Raw genomic sequence first — 24,014 nt, forward strand, 5'->3', positions numbered from 1 at the left:
AATTACAATGACTTTAAATAGTAATTACAAAATAATTACAAATTTGATGTTTTTTCTTTGTTTTTTTCTTATCGGTTACATATGTTAGGTTTGCATATTACAGGTCATGTTGTTTAATGAATGTTTGTTGCATATTTCATATTTATGTGACTTTTAAGGGACTTTATCATCACCGCCTGCTTTTGGTGGTATTTTAAAGGTACAATAGATTTCAGTACTTAAATAGGGTGGCATATTAAAATTATATCAGTTATTGAAATTATGAAATCTAACTTTTTTTTTTTTTACTTAATTTTAACTTTAATGTTACAGTTTTTTTACGTTCAAATTCCGGCAACCACAGCTGCCATTTTTTTACCGTAAAGTTTACAGTATATATTAACAAATTATTCATTTAATCACCAGAATAATCAACCGATGACTTAATTACCAAAATAATTATTAGTGACAGCCCCGTTCTGCCTCGTTCCCAGGGTGATTGTTCATTACCCCCCAGTGAAGAGAGGCTCTCCTTCAACCTGCTGAAAAAGGGTTTTCATCTGCTCTCCGAATCAAGAAAAGGGCCCCAAATCCTTCTAAAAACCGACGCGTAAGCAATGGTGATGCTTGCCTTAGCGAGCTAAAAACACATTAAAGAGACATTAGCAATGCACAGACAAACAGGACGGGAACGAGACAGAAAGACAGGAACAGCAGTGAAAACAAACAAAGCTTGTAGAAAGTGCTGTTAAAAGGAAAGGTGAGAGTGGTCACGGGGAGTCAGGCCCTGGGCGCTCAAACACTCACTTGGGAACCGGCACCCTGATGATGGTGCCCTCCACCTCCGGGTTGAGTCCCATGCTGCTGTCTTGTAAGGCACGGGTGACGGCTGCTGTGGCCTGAGGACACACACACACACACACACACACACACACATCAGAGCTAATGACAGCCAGCTGGGCCTGCAGTACGTGCTGCAAACCTTCACACACCCTTTGCATCTCTGCAGCCCTCATATCTCACTCGAGCACCCCCTTCCAGATCCGTGGAGCACCCCGACCCGGGGCCCTTTGATCCAGAAGGAGCTGGGCAGCATCTCCTCGTGATGGAGCTCCAGAGGGGTGGAGTGCGTGGCGTAGGAAGCGCCGCGGGGCTCTGTCAGGGGCCGGTCCCGCGGGACGGAGCTGAGAGGTTGCAGTGCAGGGCGATGACCCGCTGTGACCCCGCGCCGGGGCCGTCTGCCCGCTCACCTCATCACCGAGTACAACTCCTGTGGCCTGACTAGCCTGAGAGTACACTCTGAACTTGTGTGTATACATCACAGGGCAAGAATACTAGTGCGTACTGCACGTGCCTAGCATTAAACCTGCATTGCAGTGAAGTAGTATGCAACAACAAACGTTAAGCACAACAAGTGTACTATGAAGTCGCAAATTTAATTTCGTGTGAAATATTTTCAAGCGGATGTTTAACATCATGGCTACTTTACACAGGGCGCTCCTAAAGGGTTGCCATGCCCATTTATTTATTATAAGCGCTTTGACTAGTTTGAGCTCATAAATTTGATCCGGTTTATGGAGTTAATAATGCATGCAGGAATATTGCAATATTTTGCCATGCGTCTAATTTGATTTAATTTGGATTTGAGTTTTTATGGGCTTCTTCTAATTTGTTAGTGTTTTTTTTTTTTCTAGGAAGATCTGGCAACGCGAGTCAAAACTAGCCCGTACTGTGTATATTTCTATATACTATACAAATATAATAATATAAATATGTAAAATGTATACACATGTAAATATGTTCAGACTAGCCGAAGGTTCTGTACACAGCACTGAATGCATATTATTTGAGGAATGAATTCGGTTGTAGATTGTGCTCATTAGCCCATAAATAACACCGAACAAGAAGAAACAGGCACACATGTACTGTACACGCATTCCTCTGATGTTAATATGCATTTCTTGTGAGGTCTGACTCACACGGGCTTCGTGTGCATGCCGTTTCTCTCATCGTCATCCGTCATTACTTCCTGGAGCTTCAGAATTTTTACGGAAAAACCAGTATTGTTCTAATTAGTAAGTGGGGAAAAAAACGCTGTGACCCTCTTTTCTTGTGATTAAAAAGAGAAGAGGGTTCAGAGTCAGCTTGAGAAACCGGGCTAAAAACAAAACAAAAAAACCAAAGCACATTTTCCTAATGATTCTGGATGCCACACAGGCTCGGGGAGAGCGAAGGCTAATGACCGCTGTCTGCACCGCAACACAACAGGCGCTGGGGTTTCTCAACAAGACTGCACCTTTAACGAACGACTGGAAAACAACGGCCTCTTTTTAGAGAGGGTGTAATGGATTAGAACAATCACCAAGCTGTTTGCTTTTGGCCCGGGCCGGTCACCTTGCTGTTGTTCTTTGCAGGCCTGTTAGGTAATGGCCAGTTTTTCCTGACACCCTAAATCATCCGAGCATAAAAACCGACCCCTTAATATGCATTATCTTAACGCAGAGGTGATGAATAGAAAGGAAAACCCATTTGCGAATGGTTAATTGTTAGATGGGTGACATAATGTGCCACCCCAGATGTTGTTAACACGGGGGACGATATATTTGGTCATATTTCTGTATTCATTGCATGGCTCTCTGATTGGACGGTTACGGCATTCAGGAGTTACAGGGTTTTGTATAACCACTTCTTATCTGTATATTTCGTTGCTCTCCATGACAGCATGTATAAAATAAATCAGGGATGTGCGAGGTTTTTCCGTCTGGTTCTCATCAGATTTGGTGTGTATTGTTACCCATTATATTATAATAAAAAAGCTAAATAGTAAAGTGTGACAATAATAGGGTACAACGAGGCTAAAGACCCCCCTTTAAGAAGTTCACTGAGCCTAAAATATATAACTGCAGATAAATATATACGTTTGTATTGAACATTAATAGAGCAATGAAAATGAAAAAGTCAAGCATCTATTAATCATCATGTTTATTACTGTGTGCCTTTAGCCCCAACAGCAGGGGGCTTTTTACTCCAAATACCATACTTTTACATATTCTATCATTATTTAGAAAACTTTTCCTTCAATTATCTCAAACAAAACCGAAAATCATAAAAAAAGTCTAAAAATATATGCATTAATTTTAGTGATTCTCTTTTGCTACTTAAATCTACAACATTTAAAAAACATAATATAATATCAGGAATCAGTCAAAGATCAGACACATATACACATGCATCTTGAAAAGCAGACGTTTTCGATAGTGCTACGCCATGTTTTCGTGCAATCTAGTGGTTTAGATGAAAATAATATTGAAGGTTGCCTTTAGCTCCGTCGAATCTGATAAGATTATAAAAAATATTATATTATAAAAATTTAGTATTCGATGAAAGCGAAATGGTTTTGTAGTAAACAGTACATTTTCATAATTTAATTTAGTATTTTTCCTAACATTTTATAACAGCTTTTATTTTGGCGGGTTGCCAGCAAATTTCAGTGAATGAAATTTCATGGTATAGATTTCTGAAAACCTTGTATAGTATTAGTTAGTTGATATAAAACGGATTGTGCAGTCGGTATGCAAATGAGCGCACACCTTTAAATGTATTATAATAAATGAACATTGTAATATTATTGTATAGTGTTATAGATCGACTGATATGAAGGCCTTTAGGGTGATGCAAAAACTCCGGTGCTTTGGTTTTGATCATCCTATCAAGGTTTATTTTGCAATAACAACTGTACTGTAACTGTACATTATCCCTTGCATACATGCAATCTTTGGCTTAAAATCTCCCAGGATGGATGACGAAAGTAGATTGGTAGGTTTTAGAGCCACCAGGAAACCAGAGCCTTTGGTATTGAGTGGACCCAGGCCAAGAAGTGAGAGCATTAATCTCATTAGGGTTATCTGAACATCAGGCAGAAAGAACTCATATACATCAACGGAGAGAGTGTGCTGACGGGAGAAGGAGGAGAGGAATAGCAGAAAGACACAGACTCATAATGTGTCGAGAGGCAGAAAGACAGAGAAAAGAGAGAGAGATATCACACATTAAGTCAGGTCTAAGTTCCAGAGGCCACTTTGCGGTCATTTCCTGGCCTGACAGCTAACCACAGAGCCTTGGCCTACGTTTCAATCGTTCTCCAAGAACAAAGGGCTTCCCCCAACAATCAATCAATTTCTCTGAAAACCAGGCTGGAAAGAGTCCATCACACTCAGGTTTCAGTAGGAGAAACAGCGTGTTTTGGTGTGTGTGCAGCAGTATGAACTGAGAAGTTCTGCAAGAAAGACATCTGCAGTTTGGTTCAGTACCTCTGGGAAGCTAGTCATGTTGACCACAAGTAGCTGAGGAGACTTCATGGATATCTGGCCCAGCTGGTTGAGCGGAAATTTGCCATCCTTTGTGGCGACTGTAATGTTGTCCAGTGCACCTGAGAACACAAGAACACAATGCTTTGTTAACCAGTGCATTTCGACACAATTTTAGAGTGAGTTATTCAATCATTTACCAATAAACATGCAATACACCAGCATACAGTTTCATAACACCACGTTCTTTTCTGCCTAGGGGGCAGTCGTGGCCTAATGGAGAGTTGGATAGGTCTTCCCACTGCTCAGTGTGTGTGTGTGTGTGTGTGTGTGTGTGTGTGTGTGTGTGTGTGTGTGTGTGTGTGTGTGTGTTCACGCTTGGATGGGTTAAAGGCAGAGCACAAAATCTGAGTATGGTTCACAGACGTTATAAGAAAATTGGGCATACTTTATTTTGGGACCAACTCTCACTGTTAACTTAACTACAAATTTTTCCCTCAATAAGCTCCACATTTAATAGGTTTAGGGATGAGGTACAGTAGGATTAGGTGATCTAAAATAGTTATGCAGAATAAGACATTAAAACATGCTTTATTATTCCTAATGAACTCCCAATATTCTAGGAACAGGCATGCTAATAAGCAACTAGTTAATATTCAAAATGAGTGCTCTAAATAAATTACTACCAAAATTTTTGTCCTTATTGAAAGCGAGAAGGGTAACACTTTATTTTACGCTCACACCTATTAGTTATTATTGTAATATTAACCATTTAACCAGGAAAAGCATCAAAAAATTACAATTAATCTGAGTGTATGTGACATGAATTATTAGCCGTGGGATGCTGGACCAGTGAAAGCTATCCAGTGAGAAAAATGGACAAGATGTTGGGCATTGTTGCTGAAACTCAACAGCAACACCAAGGTCGTGGGTTCTATTCTCAGGAAAGGCATGAACTGAAAAAGAATGTTTCTGAACGCAAGAATGTTCCGACTGTTTTTGTTCATACAATGAAAGTCATTAGGGCCCAAAACAACACTGTATGTACCATTGTAAGTAAAAAAACAAAAAAAAAGAGACATTTTTCAAAATTTCACAGAAGAAAGAATGCCAGGCTAATGACGCAAGCCTATCCCTTCAAGAAAAAACAATGCAATAACTACCTTCACTGTCTGACAACTAGACACTTGCCTGCGTTCTGTATTCTTTCTCAAAAAAAAAAAAAAAAAAAATGAAAGGTTGCAAAAGAAGAGGCACCTTTCGATGTCTGTTGTGACGACATGTCTCGCTTTCCTTGAGGGATGAAAGCACCCATTGCTTTCTTTCCAGACAGAAAACCAGAGCATTTCGCCAGCATGTCTCCTTCCCTCATCTGCCTTACCTCACACAGCAATGTTTCTGTCTCCCGCCCTCAGTCCCCGGTCTTACCTTACTCTATCCCACACTTCTAAAAGATCAGCTGAGACGCCCTGCGCTGCGCTTTGATCTTTCAGAACCTGCATGCGCCTTTTTGACCAAAGAAAACACTCGAGAACTTCTCATTCTCCATGAAGGCACCATCTTGCCACTCAGTTGAACGGCAACATCTGAGACGCTCACACTTCAGCTTCTGTCCGGTCTCTGAGGGGATGATCAGTGCATTACGGGGCTTCGTCCAAACCTCAGACCGGGCCAGGATCCCACCTCGGATTGTGCGTGTGCCACCTGGAAGCCTTCACATCTGCTAACGCTTCCATGAACCATATTGCCGTTTCCTCCACTAAAAAACCTTGAAGTTTAACAGGGAAGCTATTAGCCAAATGGGCTCTTCCTAGTCGCGTGGTAGCACCTGTTGCCCTCTGCATTTACGAAACCTAAAGGTTAGTTAATTTTCAGAAGCAACACGGACTCGATTCTAGATTTACTTGCAGAAGAATCACAGATACTGGGCTGTTTGAGCCCGTTGTCGGAATGAGGCGTTTGGAAAAATACAAATGTCCCTGTGAAGCGATGTCCTGTGACGGCAGATTTATCTGGAACAAGAGAAGGAATATTTGCGGAGATCCAAGCGTAAGCGGTCTATCCTACAGATGACAGAGAGCCAGGCCGTAATCCTCATGCCGTGTGCCCAGACGCCGGGTCACCACATTAATCCTGCGCTGCGCAACCTCCTTGCCTCGGCCGAGGTGATTCTCCTGTCCTTCATAATAAACTAGCTGCTTAACTCAATCCAGATGATTCCGTCATTTGCTTAAAAGAACGTCATCTCACTGACCTCCCGTACTCGCTCCAAGCTGGATCAAGGAGCAGAGAGGGAAGGACTGGCAAGGTCAAGAGGTCAAAGGAAAGACCACGGACTCCACCACCACAAGTCCAAAATGCCCATCCGTGGGGTCTTTTGGGACTGGGCTCGAGTGAACGGGGCTGACCTGGATGTACTTCAGGAAGTGGGATCGCAAACAGGGTGACCCCACCTTTTGAAACAATGGTCACGGCCAGAACGGGCTAATGTGGATCGTCATGCGTTGATCCCCATGAGAGGACGAGGAAACACAATACTCCCATAGCCTTGTGTGACCTCGGTGACATTGATAACGCAGATCGGCGCTCTTAAGTCCAGTCCTGGAGGCCCGATGACCTCCTCAGTTTAGACTTAACCCTAACCAAACACACCAGAACAAGCTCGTTGCCAAATTATGGCTTTGCAAGTCACATTTATTTGATTTTCTGTTATAGTCTGTTAGGTAACACTTTGCATCTTAGCATGCATGTTACTATAATACTAGCCCTTTTTTAGTGCTAATTAAGCATATACCCAATACCAAAACTTAACTACCTTACTAAATATTAATAAGCAGAATTTGTTGAGGGAAAAGCCTTAGTTAATAGTTAATAAGTGATGCCTATTCTAGAAATTCACTGTCAACTTTGTTTCTCAAAAAAATCAAGAAAAGCTCAACGGAAATGTGACGTATTAAAATATTATCATCAAAAATAATTAAATATCATTCCCTTGTTAATGTTATGAAAACTGTTAAGCATAGCTCATCCTTAACCACGCTTTCATTTCTGAAAGAAACGCCTACTTTACTTCATCCAATCAATTCGCAGTAGGAAAAACAAGCCACGCCCTCTATTTTCCTCATTCAATATTCTGTTTCTCTAGGAAGTACGTCATAAATTGGTCGAGGACTTCAGATTCGTGTAGTTTTACAGCATTTTTGTCTTGCGCTAAACTTTCTGAACGCTCACTAAATCAATTACATAAACCTAAAAAATATACAAAATGTCATCAAAAGGCTAAAAATGCGCATCCATTTAATTTTAATCATTCGAATCTGAAATAAATTTACATTTAAGACAGTGGAATTAAATCCAAAGCATGTTGCAACTGTACTATAATTGTACGTTTTTGTATAAATTATGACTAAAATGTCATTTACACTCAAACACGAGGTATTATACATTTAATTTCTATAATAATAAATTATGCAATCAACTGATTAAAACTGAAATGAAATTTATGGTAACACTTGAGAATGGGTACCACTTAACTATTAACTACGACTTTTTCCTCAAATTAAAACCTTAATTTGCCGCTTATTAGTAGTACGGCAGTCGTTAAGTTTAGGTAATAAGGTCATGTAGAATAATGCATGATTAATTAGAAGTAATAATTTGCTAATATTTTAGTAATACGCATGCTAACAAGCAACTAATAGGTGTAACCTTAAAATAAAGTGCTATCAAATTTTTTAGTTAAAGATGTGCATTAATTGCTTTAAAAGTAATTGAACTTTTTAACGTTAGATACATCTTTTGGGAAACAAACGCATCTGTGACTAAGATCAGTCAGAAGGGATGCTCTTTGTAGAAATATCAGGTGCAATTCCACACTCTTTCTGTGGTTTCTGTGAGGTCCTGCCAGTTCAACTCTCCAAAAATAATCGTTCAAAGCGGCAGCAAGAGGGTGTAGTAACAACATTTACCGGCGGGGGCTAACTAGTCAAACCTTGACCAGGTTATGGTTAAAAAGCGTCCGGCGAGGGCCTGACCTGCTGACGTCCGGATGCTAAGGCTGCGGCTGAAATCTTCTTTCAGAGCAGTCAGGACGGCATCCATGTCCTCCTTCACCTCCTCCAGGCTGATAATATCCTTCACCAAAGCCACATTGATGTTCACTTTAGCCGTCTGCCCTTTTGCTTTCGCTAACATATAAAAAGCAACAAAGAAAGAAGCATTAATGTCTTCATCGCCGATGCCTTCAAAAGAAGAGCTGGAGATAGAAATGAAAGGCCGTGACCGGCATGCTGGCTGATTGTCTTAGCAATTACAAATGAAAGCGGGATTTGGAGGGAATTTCTCCTCCCTTCATAAGGGCTCGAAGCCCACTCGAGTGAAGCTAAACAAACACAGCCTCCACTCCCGCCCCTATGCTGGACGCTCTTTGTTGTGGCTCTGTGAGGGATGAGCTGCACTCACCTTTACTCTTCTTTGTGGCATAAGGACGGACGTAACTCTGCAGGAGCGCGGGGCGGCCGGCGTGGGGCAGAGAGGGGGCTCTCCTGGTCAGCAGAGGGGGCAGAAGTCTGCACAGAACCGGCCGCAGGAGGGCGAGGGGACTCAGTGCCATGTCTGGGCTCACACAACTGGGGAAAGAGGGAGAGAACATGATTTATGCAAGGATGATAAACAAGTAGAGCAACTCCGAAAATAAACAGGACGTGTGTTCTTCCTTAGCTAGAAAAAGAAAAGTAAAACTAATTATTAGCCACAACGGAAAACTACCACCAGGGGGCGTCTCTGAAGTCTAAAAAATATACAGAGTTTGTCATTTTAACAATTGTACTAGTTTATAATTTTGTGCAACTTGTAAAAATTGTACTAGTAATTTCATTTTAAATGTGTAATTTTACTGTGCATCTTCACATTGAAAACACTGAACACTTATTTTTATTAAATTATTCATTTCATGTTCATTATTCATGTTATTGTCATAAAAAGTCAAATTACGGATATTTTAAGTTATTTCCCGTTTTATAAATTTTTCCTGCATGTTAGTTGCACCACTAACATGATTTCGTGAAAGACAAAAAAAAAAATTATGTGTGTGTATATATATATATATGTGTATATATATATATATATATATATATATATATATATATATATATATATATATATAAAAATATTTCAAATGAAAAGGCTTTAAGTAATTTTATATGTGAATTGTGTTTTTTTAGTTTTTAATTCTGCTTAACTGCAATTGTGTTTTTTAGTTTTTAGTTGTTATAATAAAATACCATATATTCTAAAAATAAAAATAATCTCTCTAAAATTTTAATAGTGTTGTTACCACAAAATATTATTTCAATTATTAAAATATTTAAAGCATCATTTAAACGTATCATTTTATATAGATAAATGCATTCATGCTCATTTGCTGCCTCAGTCGCATTTTAGCAATTTAGTACGTTTTTATGTTGCTGGCTCAACTGTGCTTCTGAGTTCCTGTCACACTCTAATCCCCAGGACTTTTCCTCAGTGTAAGTTTACACATTTCCCAGCCTGTTTACAGTGCGCCAGGTGAAAACCGTAAGTCTGATGGCCTAGAAAAGTAATGGCTCAGCTCCCCCGCAGCCGCGCGGTTTGACGTATAATTCGTGTCCGTAGCACAAACAGTGCTGGGTTTAATACTCAGGGTTAGGGCAGCGCTCCTCAATCCTGGTCCTGGAGGTCCCCCGAACACATCCGCTTCAGCTCATCGGCTCATTAGAAAGAAACTAGCGTGGAGGCTAGCGCCGGCGCTCTTCCGCAGGTGCTCCGAGCTCACGGGTTGCTTGCGCTTCTGTCAATGCTTCTTTGTTGTGTCTAGGGTGAGGCATCCCGGCTAGTCAAAATACAGCCCGGCTTCTGCTTCTCCGAAGGACAATACTGAAACAAGTTTCAGGCCGTGTGTTTTTACAGTCGCTGTGATAAAGATAACTCAGTGGCACGGGTCTAACAGCAGCCAAACGCGATTTTATCAGCCCTTGATGATGCTTGTTGCAGGTTCAATGGGAGCCGCAGCTGCTCTGGTGAGACGCGGATCACAAAACGAGGAGCGTGACTCTTCTTGTCGTCCTCGGGAGACGGGAGCTGGGTGTTTTGGAGGGAGAGGAGGTGATGGCGGTTTTTAGAGAGGCCGTCAAGCGGAAAAACTGTTGCACGGGTGCTCTGGGGGTCAATGTTTGATTCACAGCGGCAGGAACGAGCGGCTGGCGTACCCTCATTGCGTGAAAGAAATGTTTACTGAAACTGAAACAGTGTCGCACATCGGCTTGGTTGCGCCGAGATAAACTAGCGGTTGGATTTCGTGACGTTCAACGCAGTGACTGCATTTCAAAGCCTTTTAATTAAAAGCATGACTTAAAGTGCAAAAAGAAACAGCATGTCATTATTTATTCACCTTCGTTTCGACACATTTCGTGGAGGCCTTTAGAAGAATGCTCCTGCAGCTCTTTTACAATGTAAGCGTGAGGTTAGATCACCCAAAAATGAAAAGGTGCTCATCCTCGAAACATCCAGGATGTGGATGACTTTGTTTCTTTGTCAGATTTGGAGAAATTACAGCATTACATCACTGCTCTGTAGTGAATGGGTGCCGTCGAAATGAGAGTACAAACTGATAAAGCAGCTAAAATCCACAGAATCAATCATTGGGTAAAATATTACTTTAACATGACTACTTTCTGGTCACCATTCATTAGAACTGTATAGAAAAGAGTGGCGTGTGCATTCTGTGAGAAATCTTTTATTTTTAAGCAGCAAAATGAATAAATGAGGGAGAATAAATAATGAGATTATATTGCTTTTTAGCTTAGCTACGCCTTTAATTAAAACATTTATAAATGTTTTTTTTTCCAATTTAAAAATATATTTTTTTAAATGTATTGATGGAAAACATTTTATTATTAAAGATTACTTTTGTAAATGATAAAAACATTTATTAATAAATTAATTAATAAATAAAATGAGGCAAATAAATAAAAACATGACATGAGTTAGGTCTTTAATTAAATCACCTTATATATATATATATATATTTATTTTATATCAAAACCGACCGAACAGTGTTCATATTACAAATGGTCTATGTCTTCATCACTTGAAATGTTTTTATTTTTATTTATATAATGTAGGTTCAGTGCATTCAGGTTATTTATTTATTTAATTTTTAATGAAAACCTATACCTAATTAAATATTACTGCATTCTCCATACCAAGCGGTTTTACGTTTAAGACCTATCATTTATAAGAAAACACTTAAAAGTGAACATTTAAAGAACAGAAGCGTGACTTAGCGTGAAAAAGTGAAATAATTCATCATCTTAGCATTTCAACCTACAACAACACCTTAACCAGTGATATATGGATGTGATGGATATGTACTGAAACTAAAACAACAACAAATGCTTTCATTTGCTTTCCATTTATTTATGCCCTGTGGTATTACTACTACATTACCCAAGGAATAATTGACAAGGAACATGATTTTTTCCGTGCTTTTTCCAGCACAGACAGGTTTCATTTAAATTTGACCTTAAGTCAGGTCTGCATGAGCACACTGTAGTACATAAGAATGTACTGCAAGCATCTTCCGGCCGAAGGAGACAGGGGCTAAGGAGACATGCTGCTAGGCTACTAATACTAGAAACACTACTAGAATACTACAGAAATCAAACCCACACACCGCTACAAACATAAACACACACAGCGAGTACAGACACATGAACCCGCTAATGTAATCAACATTCACACATACTCACTTTCCTCATGTAGAAAAATGTGTCTTAGCAGGCATGGCTTGTAGTACAGTCCCTCTTTTTGACAACACGAGCGGCTCAAGGGCGCGTGTCACGCGTTTCAGTGTTTTGCGTCATCAGAACCGGTTGTCAACGTCATTCTCCGGCGACGTTGTTGATGTTATGAATGCTAAGCTAACTGGCTACGCTCAATGTTTCGTACGAGTCGTTCGTGTGGATACACGAGATGAATTTTAGTTTTTGAGGCATTGCCATCAGTTTTTGTACACGGTAGCTTTAGTTTAGGTTTAAAGAGCAGAGGAGAGGGACGCGACGGAAGGGTGAGTGCGCTGCTAATGTATGTAATCTGTTAACATCGCTTGCTAACCTAGTTGTTAGCATAAAACCATTAATATGGAAAAGTAATTATTTCTCGGCTAGGTTTACGTTATTTATCAGTTACGGGTTTCCTATAATATAACAGTGTTCGCATACTAAACGTGTTTCAGAATTACATCATTTGTAAAATGTCGTTGATATTGTTATCGTCTTCATACTGCATTCAACCTAATTGTCCTGCTTATTGTCATAGTAAGGGACCTAAGATATAACTTTCCTGCATGCGGGTAGTGGTCAGTGTGTGGCAGAAAGAAGAATAGTCTTTCTAATGCTGTTTGTAACTCTAACGCTTTTCTCATGCTATTTGTGTGTCAAGCTCTTTTTTATTTTTACACTTTTGCAGTCACACCACAGGACACAGTCCAAATTTGATTTGTCAACTACCCATGTATCACACTCTTATAACAGAATATGCATTATATAATAAAACGTGGGCTGTTAATCAGATCAGTTATGTAAAGGAGATCCGTTAAGTGGTATATACTGATATATGACTGATAGATGATTACACAGAAATTAGTTTGATTGACACAGTAAGATAAACATAAATTGATTGATTGATAGATTATTCCAACACATCAAATACCTGAGGCACATCCTTATCTGAACATCAACGAAACAGCTCTCTGTCTTTTCTCAGGAGCCTAATGCAGTCTGCTGCGGAGACGGTGGAGAATGCCTCCATCCTGTCAGGTGGCTCGGCGCAGGACGGTCATCGGCTCTGGATCGGCAACATTGACCCCAAAATCACAGAGTGAGTGTTTGCCTGTGCGGTAAGCCAGCGCCGCAATGCCTCCCAGGCCCGGGTGATTGATGAGCCAAGCGTGTCTTTGTGCTGGAGAATGAGCAGATGACGACAAGGCGTGTTAAAGAGAGCCGCTCGGCCGTGGAGACCTGTTTTGCTGAGGGGCTGCCATCATTTCTCATTCACCTGGCGTGTTTACTTTGTGAACCTGTAGCGGCTGCTCAAGGTGGAGAGGGGGAGGCTGGGTGACACGGAAGGGAAGCGCGAGAGAAATAGCACACGTTGCTGGAGAGCCCCTGGAAAATGTACGGCTTGCCCGGGCTGGCGTCTAGACAGGCGTTTCCTTCCCTCTCGCTCTCTGTTTTTCTTTAAATAACCTGCTTGAATGAAAACAGCCGTGATGCCCACAGGCTGGTGATTGGGAAGATTAATTAGTTCACATGCTGGGAGTGTTTGTAGTAGCGAGTTCCACTTCGGGGTCCTGGAGATCTCTCACACACACACACACACACACACACACACACACACACACACACACACACACACACACAGAGTGGTGGAGTCCTGCTATGTGAGGCCAGCGCTCACCCAAAGGCAACTTTTTCCTGGGGTTTCCAAGTAAGTGGATAATTGAGGGCGGTAATTGAGTTGGGAGGTGAAAAGGTACTTTAGGTACTGCACTGTAGCAGTTTTTTTTTTTGTGAAGTGATTTATAAAGAAACCAGGGAGATGAGGTAAAAGCTTTTACCAATATATACCCAAATATAAATTTTTCAATATTGCTAGTGCCAGGATTTTAGAGAGCAGGATAATCAATGGGTGCTGTAGGACAGATATGCATATAATTTAAGTAACATGCATAACAATTGCTGAAATGTAATTTTAAATAATCAAAATCAGTCAATGTGAAAAAAAAGTTTAACTTTTTTTTTTGCAAGTTAATTTTTAAATGCATGTATTTAAAATGTTAAAGCGATAATAATGAGAACAAGAAATCTGTTCTTTTATGCACAGGTGGAATCATAAATAAACCTAATTTTGCACACACTGGATATAACATGGCATAGTTTGAAATGAAGATTTGAAATAGTTTTTAGCACTGTCAACCTTTAGCCAACTTGTTTGACATCAACCATGGCAAAAGTGCATATAATAGAAATAGATATTTAAAATTTAGCTTTTTTATTATTAATTTATTTGTTTACAGGTTTAAATAAATTAGATATAAGAATATTTTGTAGTGTGTACTATAATCTGTCCGAATGCATCTCAGGCAACAGTGAGGAGTCATGAAACTAGTTCTTAATCAGGTGCTTACAGGAGATGCATTTAGGATGCATTATTAATGCATCTCAGACAACAGTGTGGAAGCAGTAATCAGGTGCTTACAGGAGATGCATTTAGGATGCATTATTAATACTGTGTGGAAGCAGTAATGTGTCGCTTGAAAGATTGCTATATTCATGTGTTTGCCTTTTTTTTTTTATCCAGTGCATCCTACAATACTTTCACGTTGTTCATTTTATTAGTTATATCATCCTAGAACTTAAAAACAGGGTATATCATTTAATGCATCAAATACTATTTTGAATCATGCTTCATTTTTATATTTATGCTTTTTAATCATTTGAATTGCATATCATCCTTTATTTGTAAAAATAAATGTGTTTTGGTGTTAGAGTAACACTAGTAGTGGTGCATAGTTACAATAAAAAATAATGTCACACTTCAAAATTAATTTAGTGGTCCTAAATACAGGCTTCATTTTTTAAAGTAAAATATTTGTGCGAAATATGACATTTCTTGACAGTTTTTGTGCATTTTACCCAGCAGTTTTTAGGATTGAAAACAAAAACACTGTATAAACACTCCATTTGTCTCTCTTATGTTATTCTCATGTTATTTCTCTGGCCTTTGTGCATTAAAAAACAATTTTCATCCATCAGGTTTGCAATAAATTAGCAAGCTAAGGTAACATTTAGGAAATTAAAAACTAGGAAAAATCAGCTGTGTGCCTTCATGCTTAGATTCTGATGTAACGGCAGTGCATTGAAAAACCACTTTATTTGTCAGTCACTCCATCACTTCACAAACGGAGCCATTTATTTAATATGATTAATCGCAGTGCATCACAGGTTTGGAAAAGTCTGTGACGTGCACATTTACAGTTCTGCAAGTAGTCACCAACAAATTCAAGTCGGACAAAAAGAAAATCGTTCTGTTCTCTCACCGTAAACAGTTTCTCCTGAGTGCTAATCCATCTACCTCACTGACTGTAAGTTTCACCATCATCGTTACATTAATCACAAGCTGTAGCTAGATGGAAAAATTACAGTTTCTGGACACAGTTGCTTAATTCCTCTCGTTTCTTTTCCACTGAAATGCGGTATAAACGTATGACGCTGATTTGTGGTGTAGTCGGTGCTCGGGCACCATGACAAGTCACATTGCTGAAATCGCACGAGTCTCATACTTTCCACCTGTCAAATCAGACACTCTATCCAGGGTGCGTCTCAGACCGCTAGTGAAGTCAGTACACTTGCTGAGGAGTCGGCCATTTCTAGAGCTGTCAAATCTTTCTAAAGCTGGAACGTCGTCTCGGTAGCTGAGGCTGAGGCAACGTTTTTGAGCGACGTTGCTTGGACACTTTCCCATTGGCCCTGCTTGGCCTTTGACGCCAACAAGTGTATCATCAGTTAGTCAGCGCTATCCAAATATCACCTTTCTTCCAGCGTACACATTCACATCATAGGGACTGTGCTGTATACCACAGGTGTTTCACAAGCACTCTGGCCTCTGTCAGGTCCACCTTTGAGTGACGTTCAGATACCAAGTGCTGAAGTGCGACCGGCCCATGTGATGACAACATATCTTCGCATTTTCCGTCTAATGAAAACATTCGTCAACATTTACGGAGCTCCACCCCGTCACACATGCACACTCTCTGACACAAACACACAAACTTTCTTTCAGGTCTGGTTTCCCACAGTTGAGACGCGGCCGTTCACACAAAGCAGGAGCTGCTGTCGTAATAACAGGCTGACATATTGACCTGTCCGTGCTCCGCTGGGGCCCATTTAGGGCCGGTGATGGATCTACCATGTGCCGCAGGTTGTTTGTGCTTTTGGAGGCCTGCTTTGCATTGTCCGTTACGCAGCAGAAGGGAACAGGAGGCCTATCCGAGGAGGAAAACAGCACTGGCCTCGGACCACACCCTCCAGTCATCTGAAATAGACACGCGTCTGTCGGAATCGCTCCTTGACCTTGATATCCGTTCTGTTTTCTTGATTCTGTGCTGCTAAATGTTTCTCAAGGTCTTCGACCGCATGCTGCATAGCGATACTGAAACGGGAGACGCTGCAGGTGGGTGGGCAGCTTTCCGACTTCGGCCCAAACAGATGACATGCCTGGCTCAAGTCAACACTTTCACAAAATAGTCCAAGCGCCTTGGACGGACCCCTTCTTCCTCCCAGCCGCACATTTTTATGGCCCTCTGGAGGCGTGCATTGTGGTCTGACAAAAATGTCTACAGGTTGTCCCTTTGAATCGGGACACTATCGATGCTTCAATCTGTGGCAAGTCAGGAAGATCCCGTTGCCTGAGAGGGTGGTGGCTGGGAAAGTGCGAAGTGCTACTTGGAGAAAAGCTCATGGGAGAGGAGGGGAAAACATTAATACCGAAGCCAGGACCCCCAGTTCTATCCTACCTTTCCAGGATTAAAAATAACCTTAACCATCCAAAACAATAAAAAAAAAAAATCCCCGGCATCTCCTCGAATTGGTGTAGCAGGCAACTCCCAGACGCTCCGGCTGTCATGCTGGAAGAACAACAACAATATAGTAAGAAGTCCCACAAATGAATTGTTGTTTATCCCGAGCGTGTCTTGAGCACGTTCCTGATTCTCAGTAGCTTTTTCTAGCTGCAGGAAATGCTTGAATGCCTTCCTGAGCTGCATTACTCAATCTTTAGAATTTGGTTTCAGGGATGCCCATGTGATGCCTCTACGTCAAGATGAATCATTGAAGGTGCACTAGAGGCTAGTTGCTTCATATTTACTTGAGTTTTAACTACAAGTAGGAGCTTCGAAGACGAAGACTTACTGACCTTGACACGCTGTCGTGAGGTTGATGCCATGTCCTGATTTTCCCCTTCATGTTTCTGCACACTGGTTGCACCACATGGAGTTTTTTTTTTTTAAAGATTTATTTTGGTATTTTTGCCTTTTTACTATAGGACAGATCAGAGCTGAATGGAAGTAAAGTGAGAGATTGGGAAAGGTTCCTGCTTTGCATGTATGCTGCTGCAAAGGCTTTTCTTTTTCATGAAAATAGCAGAGCTGGTGTACGTTATTTACCTTTACATTTGGTCATTTAGCAGATGCTTTTATCCAAAGCGACTTGCAAATAAGGACAATGCAAGCAATCACAATCAGTGCTATGACAAGTCTCAGCATAAAGGGATAGTTCACCCAAAAATAAAAATGTGATGTTTATCTGCATATCCTCCGGGTGTCCAAGATGTAAGTGACTTTGTTTCTTCAATAGAACACAAACAAAGATTTTTAACTCAAACCGTTGCAGTCTGTCAGGCATATAATGGCAATGGTTTGAGTTAAAATATCTTTTATTAATAAATACATAGATACGTAGATTTGGACCTAAAAAATTGTGCGTCATGTCATTGAACCGTGATGTTGCTTTCGTCAGATGTTTACTTGGAAAAAACTTGAGCTGCTAGTCGTGTTCATGCAGCGTTAAGTCACATTAAATGTTAACGGTTTGGATGACGTACAGGTGAACATGCAGAAGCAAAGATACCTGCAAACCTTCTCTTTTATGCACAGACTACATGCTAGACTGCTCTCCAATGCTGTGGACATGGTTGTTTGAAGAAGCCTATTTGTACGAAGCTCTCTTTGTTTGAATAGCACAGGTTCAGCGTGAAGTTCTCTTGGAAAGGTATTCATTATTCTTATTTTACAAGAGCTCTCTAGCTGTATTGAAGAATTTCTTTCACTAGACTTTCGTTTTTTTGGCCAAAGTGTCACCGAACCCTCTTATTTTCTTTCCCAACATTCATTCATATAGAGACCACCGGCTGGCCTTTGTATGGAACACCCTCTTTTTGCAAATCAGTTCCCAGTGGATGCAGTTAGAAATATGCCATATACAGAATTTAATGAGTTGCACATGGCGACACGTTGAACCTCTGAGATCATGTGGTGATCAGATTTGAATCTGGCTTGCAACGTTTCAAATGTACCCGTCTTTCTGCATTTATAAGGGCCTTGCTTCTTCCATGACAGCGTGTTATAAAAGCCCTACTCGTCGTAATTGTTTGTCTCAAATTAAACTCTTCAGGGAATTCAGTCTTCCGCCTTTTTATACCCTCATTGTCCCTCTGCTGTATCCTTTGTATTGTGTGAATAAAAGATTTACAGCAGCTAAAAAGGTGTAAAGAGACCTGTCATTCTGATCGAGGCTTGCTTAGAAAGAGTTATGATGCCATGACATGCATTATTTCCCTTGTGGCCTTAATCACTCATTTTTTTATTCTTGGTCAGTACAGTTATTAGTTCCATTCGTTGAAGGAAGCATTACGATTGCAATCGCTCATAATTCCAGTGTCCTTAGTTATGATACCACAAGTATGTTGCAAACAAGCATTTAGATTTTAAAATAAAATCACTCTGTGTTCCTGTAGGTACCATCTAGTGAAGCTCCTGGAGAAATTCGGCAAAGTGAAGCAGTTCGACTTCCTGTTCCATAAGTCGGGTCCTTTGGAGGGACAGCCGAGAGGATACTGCTTCGTCAACTTCCACACCAAAGAGGTTCTGTTCGCTCTTCTTCACAACATCTGAGAATTAATAACCCAAAATGCCGATGGAAGTGTCCGTTTTGATCCAGTAATGACATGCAAGACTTTAAGAGGCACCCAGACAGCTGATGCAGAAGGAACCGTTGGCTCTCTGGAGTGTAATATGAGGCGGTCCCAAGGGTGTTGTTGAGGGGGAAATGTGTGTTTACAGATCTCATTCACACCCTTCATGAGAGCTTGGAAAACTAGCGATTCATCATCAGCCATTATTGTTCCCTATCATTACGCCATGCTTCCAGCAACAGCCAGAAACTAGCAAGAGGCAAACAAACACAACGGACGGTTCAGAATCTCTGAACTGCGCTAATAGAGGATAATCCTGATAGTCTTAGCAGAGTACAGTGACTTTTATAAAAGCAGAACGTTCGTAAGAAACTCTTTTTTTCTTCTGTCCATCACAGGAGGCTGAACGGGCTATTCAGTGTCTGAATGGAAAGTTGGCCCTTTCTAAGAAGCTAGTGGTGCGTTGGGCTCATGCTCAGGTAAAGGTGGGTATCACATAAGTTGTGCTGTTTGCTTGGACAATCTTCACTATTACTATATACTATAGGTTACTCGTACTGTAGGTTAGTAGTACTTTAAAACAGTTTTTACCTTCATGGAGGGCTTTTTTTGTTTTAGAATGGGGAACACACAATTTGCTGCTTATTAATCGTTAGTAAGGCAGTCGCTAAGTTTAGGTATGGCCTGGGATTAAGGTCTTGCTGAATAAAGCGCTATTATAGCCAATATGCTAGTAGTATGAAAGATAATAAGCATCTAGTTAATAGTGAGAATGAGACCTTAAAAGGAAGTGTTACCAATTTGTATTAATTCATTTTGCCTTAAGTGGAAAAATACAAAGTTCAACATGTATTGAAGGAAGGCCATATCTAGAGCCCAGAATATCACGGGCCTTGTTCCGACTGGATTTCATGTGGGTTTTCTTTTTTTGTTGTGTGCCTTTTTTTTATATATAGCTGTTACTTATACCTTTGAGAGCAGGTCGGCTGTTATAAAGAGTACATCACAATTAATTTAAAAAGGTTAAATAAAACATAACATTGCTCAAATAAAATGGACGTTTTATTATAAAATATTTGCTTTGTTTGAAATAATTACACAGTTAAGAAAAATGTTTGAGCTTGATTGGGGAAAAGAACTACATGACGTCTTGATTCTGTTCTTTAATCCTACTTTAGGACGTTTTTACAATAATAAAGAAATTAAATTGAAAAACTATTAAACATACACTTCCCTTCATAGGATCAGTATGATTTGCTTAAGTCTTTTAAAAGGTAAAAGTAAAAGGTAACATTTGTAATATATTTTAAAACATTTTTTTTCCTGGGATGATGCTGAATTTAGTTCATTTGAATGTAAAGCATTACTCCAGTCTACCATTCCTTCACAAATCATTCTAGAGTTGCTGCTTTTCATTGTTAAAATACGTTTTTGCTGCTTAATATTTTAAGTTTAATATTTGGATCAAATTAATGCATCCTTGCTAAATAATTGCAACTTGCTGACCCCCAAACATTTGAATTGTATTGTAAAAAAAAAAACTGAGACCAGCAGTGAACTCAGTAATTTGGTTAATCTTGAATCAAATCACCCAGTATCACACAGGATGGGTTTAAACGGCATATAACTTTGAACAGCGCGTCCAAAAAGCGTGTCCATTGGCGCTTGGAGCCGCGGGTGGGCCCATCTCATGAAAATGAGTAGAAAATAATGCGGTATTGATTGATAACTTGATAACTTTGGCGTGTATACACTACGCGATCGGTAGGACTATATGGTTATGTACGCAAAAACTGCGTATCGAACACACGCCAATTATTATTATGCGCGAGCCACAGTTCATTTTTACGTATCAATACCACGAATTCTCGTTTTTCTCGTTAAGCACTTTCATGAGACCGGGTTCGCTGTTTTGACTTTGACTATTAAGCCCACCCAGTAACCACTCAAAACATCCTAGCAACACTCAGAGCGCCTTAGCAACCACGAACCAACAACCTAAAACACCAACTTAGCACGATGCCTGTAACGTCACTCCATCGACGGCATTAATAAATGCTTCTATTGTTATTCTTTGGAATATCTGGGTGCCGCTGCAACAAAACAGAGCATGCAGAGCATGGCTCAGATGTATGGTTGAGCTATAGAGAGGCTGCCCGGCTCCTTAACAATAGGCAGCTGCCGCTGGGAGCGAGGAAATCCTGTATGGTTGAGAATCGCGCCCCTCCTCCTCTGCCCCTCGTCGTCTGAGCGGAGCGGGACACCAGGCTGGGGTCAAGGTCAACAGTGCAGAGTTGTTGACAACAAGTAGCAGCAGACAGGTCTGGTTCCAGGTCCTCTTGACCACCTCCACCCAACACTGAGCTCATTGTGAGGATTGGTCTGAGAAGGGGATCGGTGTATTCTTCAGCACTGTTTATATCAGCCGTGCCCTTTGAAGGCCTCTGGTTCAGTGAAGCTCTCTGATGAACGCGGCTAAAAATGGCTTCCTCTTTATGCGTAGTTGTTTGGGTGGAGTGCGGCGATCAAAAGGAAAATAAACCGAAGTTAAACGATTTAATGATCGGGGATCAGATGCAGGCTGTCAGAATGTTGCTTTGCGATTTTACAAAAGTATTTACTTGCCCTTGGTCTCACTGTTTAAAGTTTATCCTCATAAATGTTTTACATACGTTTTTCTGCTTATGTTACAAAAAGCTGTGTCGGCAATAAAAATAAATGAATGCAATAATTAAATTATTGCACAAAGCACGTTTCGCTGCTGTCCAAATATAAAAAATACTTGTATTTTTGCAACGCTGAGAAAATCAATCAATGATGGTCATTATTTAATAGAAAGATAAAACGGAAAAATACAGTTTTCCTCGTTTTAAGCAATAAAAATGTTAAATGCTAAAAACTATAATGCTGAAATAAAATGCATAAAAAAAACTTGCATGAGCTAAAAGAGTGAATTATATTCAAATGGTTATATTATGAGGTTGTGAAAAGGTTTTCCTAATTTTTAAAGTGTCACTATATCTCTTGGTCCCTAAATATTTCATTCAATCTAGGTTTTTTCACTTCATTGATCATCCTCCAGGTCTCTCATAATAAAAGTATTATTCACGGACGTTCAGTTGTTAAATGCCGTAGCTTACTTTAGTGTAGATGTTTGGAACAAGCTCTTGTCAACATTGGCAAACTCTTTATTATTCTAACAAAACTGATCCGAGCAGATAGCATTCCCCATCCTAAAAAATAGAGACAAGTCCCGGGCCGCACTATATACTGCATAGCATTCGGTTTAACTCAATAAATTAAGTCTCATAATGGAAGTTAAATGCATTGTGAAAGCAGTTCCTCCAAGGGTTGAAGAAATATCTACATGTCTTCACCAGTTGTAAATAATTTTCTAGTCTCTCATCAAACCTCTCTTTGTTTTTATTCCCCACAGATTCCCAAGAGCTATCATCATCATCCTCATGGTCGCAAGGGTTGTTGGATGGACGTTTTTGAGTGGAATGAATGTTTATGACGTTGCATAACCCAACTTTTCCCACACTATTCCAAGGGAGCATATGACTAACAAGCAGCCAACTGCTTTTTTTTTTTTTTTTTTAATTTCTTTTTTCCTGTTCTCTAAAGCGACCAATTGAGCTTAAGTTACTAAAAGCCCGGCAAGTCACACAGCCTTTACTCAAGCCCTCGGTGCATGCTGTCTCGTATTCATCCTGCTGTGTGTTTGTTGTCTTTCAGAAGTTCGAACCCTTCAAAGGAGACAAAAATGTGCCGGCCAGTTTAGAGCCTTCGTCCAGTGAAGCCGAGGAGCTGCCAACCACTCTGAGGTTTGAGACGTTTCTGCTCACAATCTTCTTCTCCCGTTTTTGTCTTCGTTCTCAACCGCTCCCTTTCCAAGCGGCCCTGATCTCACGCTGGCGAAAGCGACCCATTTGGACCGGATGAGAAAGTTAATGCTCTTTTCTCTTCTCTCGATTCCCTTTCCTAAAGTGTTAACGCAAAGATCCGTGCCATCGAAGCCAAGCTGCAGATGATGGAAGAAAACCCAGATGATTACTCCGGCCCATCTGCGTACATCTACAACAAGCCCCCTGATAAAAGAGACAAGAGGTCCCAGCCCTACTACAAGCCCTTCCGTAAATTCAGGAGATGACCTCTCCGGCAGCTGTCCGGCGCTGAAGGGACTGTGTGGAGATGAGCTCTCGACCAGACGAGGAAGTCCAACACCTTTGCTTTGCTGTTCTGTTTCTCGGCCAGCGGAGGAGTCCTTTTACTGTGAAAGGCAGCTGATGTGACCAGAATCTAGCCACAAAACTCTAGTCGATGCATTTTTTTCTTTTTCGAACATCCATGTCATTTGGGTTCTCGGGGGGTTTTAAGGGATAGTTCAGTCGAGAGAAGACCGTGTTTTGACAGACGTCTTCTTCTGGTGAGGTCCAGTGACGCTTGAACTCTTAAGATAGCTTCTTTCGTGCTGCTGTACAGGTTTGGAGAAACATTGAGGCGCATAAATTGTGACAGAAACTTCACCATCCTTTTATGACATCTCAGTTTACACCCCTCTCTCCACACCCTTCCAGAATATCTAGCATTGTTTTTTTTTTTTTTTGTTTTGTTTTAAATTGGCTTGTTGTTGTGTGTGTGGTGTCTCACGATCCCAAATCCTCATCCTTCTCAGACTCTACCCTTCTTGGTCGCACTGTTCGAACGTGTAAAGGAAGCACAATATTATGCATTGTTTATTTAACGATGAATATCTTGCCTTTTTAAGTCTGAAGTGAAAAGGGCTTTTACCACGTGATCTGGAGAAGGGCATCACAACAGTGGATGTCATCGGAGGTTTAGATCAAGTGTAAATATCCAGGTTTTTTGATAGATTTTGCTCCCGTCGTGTTCAAAAATAAATGAAGTCTCCTAGGAGGTGTCCAGACTGGATTGTGC

General features: G+C 40.5%; 2 protein-coding genes across 3 annotated transcripts in view; one reads left to right on the forward strand and one right to left on the reverse strand.

Moving 5' to 3' along the window:
• The window catches only part of mrrf (mitochondrial ribosome recycling factor), a 15,011-nt gene extending 2,797 nt beyond the window's left edge, over positions 1–12,214 (reverse strand). Inside the window, exons 1-5 of the mRNA XM_043250267.1 lie at positions 12,074–12,214; positions 8,748–8,914; positions 8,321–8,473; positions 4,290–4,408; positions 787–878 (exon numbers count right to left, since the gene is read on the reverse strand). Coding sequence (XP_043106202.1) covers positions 787–878; positions 4,290–4,408; positions 8,321–8,473; positions 8,748–8,898 — 515 coding nt within the window. The 5' untranslated portion in view covers positions 8,899–8,914; positions 12,074–12,214. The remainder of the gene's footprint in view (positions 1–786; positions 879–4,289; positions 4,409–8,320; positions 8,474–8,747; positions 8,915–12,073) is intronic.
• Positions 12,215–12,223: 9 nt separating this feature from the next.
• rbm18 (RNA binding motif protein 18) lies at positions 12,224–24,008 on the forward strand. 2 transcript variants are annotated; one of them, XM_043250268.1, is made up of 6 exons: positions 12,224–12,390; positions 13,089–13,202; positions 18,897–19,023; positions 19,472–19,558; positions 22,812–22,900; positions 23,064–24,008. In XM_043250268.1, the coding sequence occupies exons 2-6, from the start codon at positions 13,096–13,098 to the stop codon at positions 23,224–23,226; spliced, it is 573 nt and encodes a 190-aa protein (XP_043106203.1). In that variant the 5' UTR covers positions 12,224–12,390; positions 13,089–13,095; the 3' UTR covers positions 23,227–24,008. The 2 variants fall into 2 exon arrangements, with proteins under 2 accessions (XP_043106203.1, XP_043106204.1); XM_043250269.1 differs by having other exon boundaries at positions 12,226–12,390; positions 19,472–19,552.
• The last annotated feature ends 6 nt before the right edge of the window (positions 24,009–24,014 follow it).

Source organism: Puntigrus tetrazona, chromosome 10 (assembly GCF_018831695.1).
Source record: "Puntigrus tetrazona isolate hp1 chromosome 10, ASM1883169v1, whole genome shotgun sequence".
Taxonomy (NCBI): Eukaryota; Metazoa; Chordata; class Actinopteri; order Cypriniformes; family Cyprinidae; genus Puntigrus; species Puntigrus tetrazona.

Excerpts from the sequence above, each read along its gene's own strand:
- rbm18 (XM_043250268.1), top strand. The coding sequence starts at position 13,096 with ATGCAGTCTGCTGCGGAGACGGTGGAGAATGCCTCCATCCTGTCAGGT. Across the intron at positions 19,559-22,811 it reads GGGCTCATGCTCAGGTAAAG|AAGTTCGAACCCTTCAAAGG; the intron begins GTGGGTATCACA and ends GTTGTCTTTCAG. Across the intron at positions 22,901-23,063 it reads GAGCTGCCAACCACTCTGAG|TGTTAACGCAAAGATCCGTG; the intron begins GTTTGAGACGTT and ends CCTTTCCTAAAG.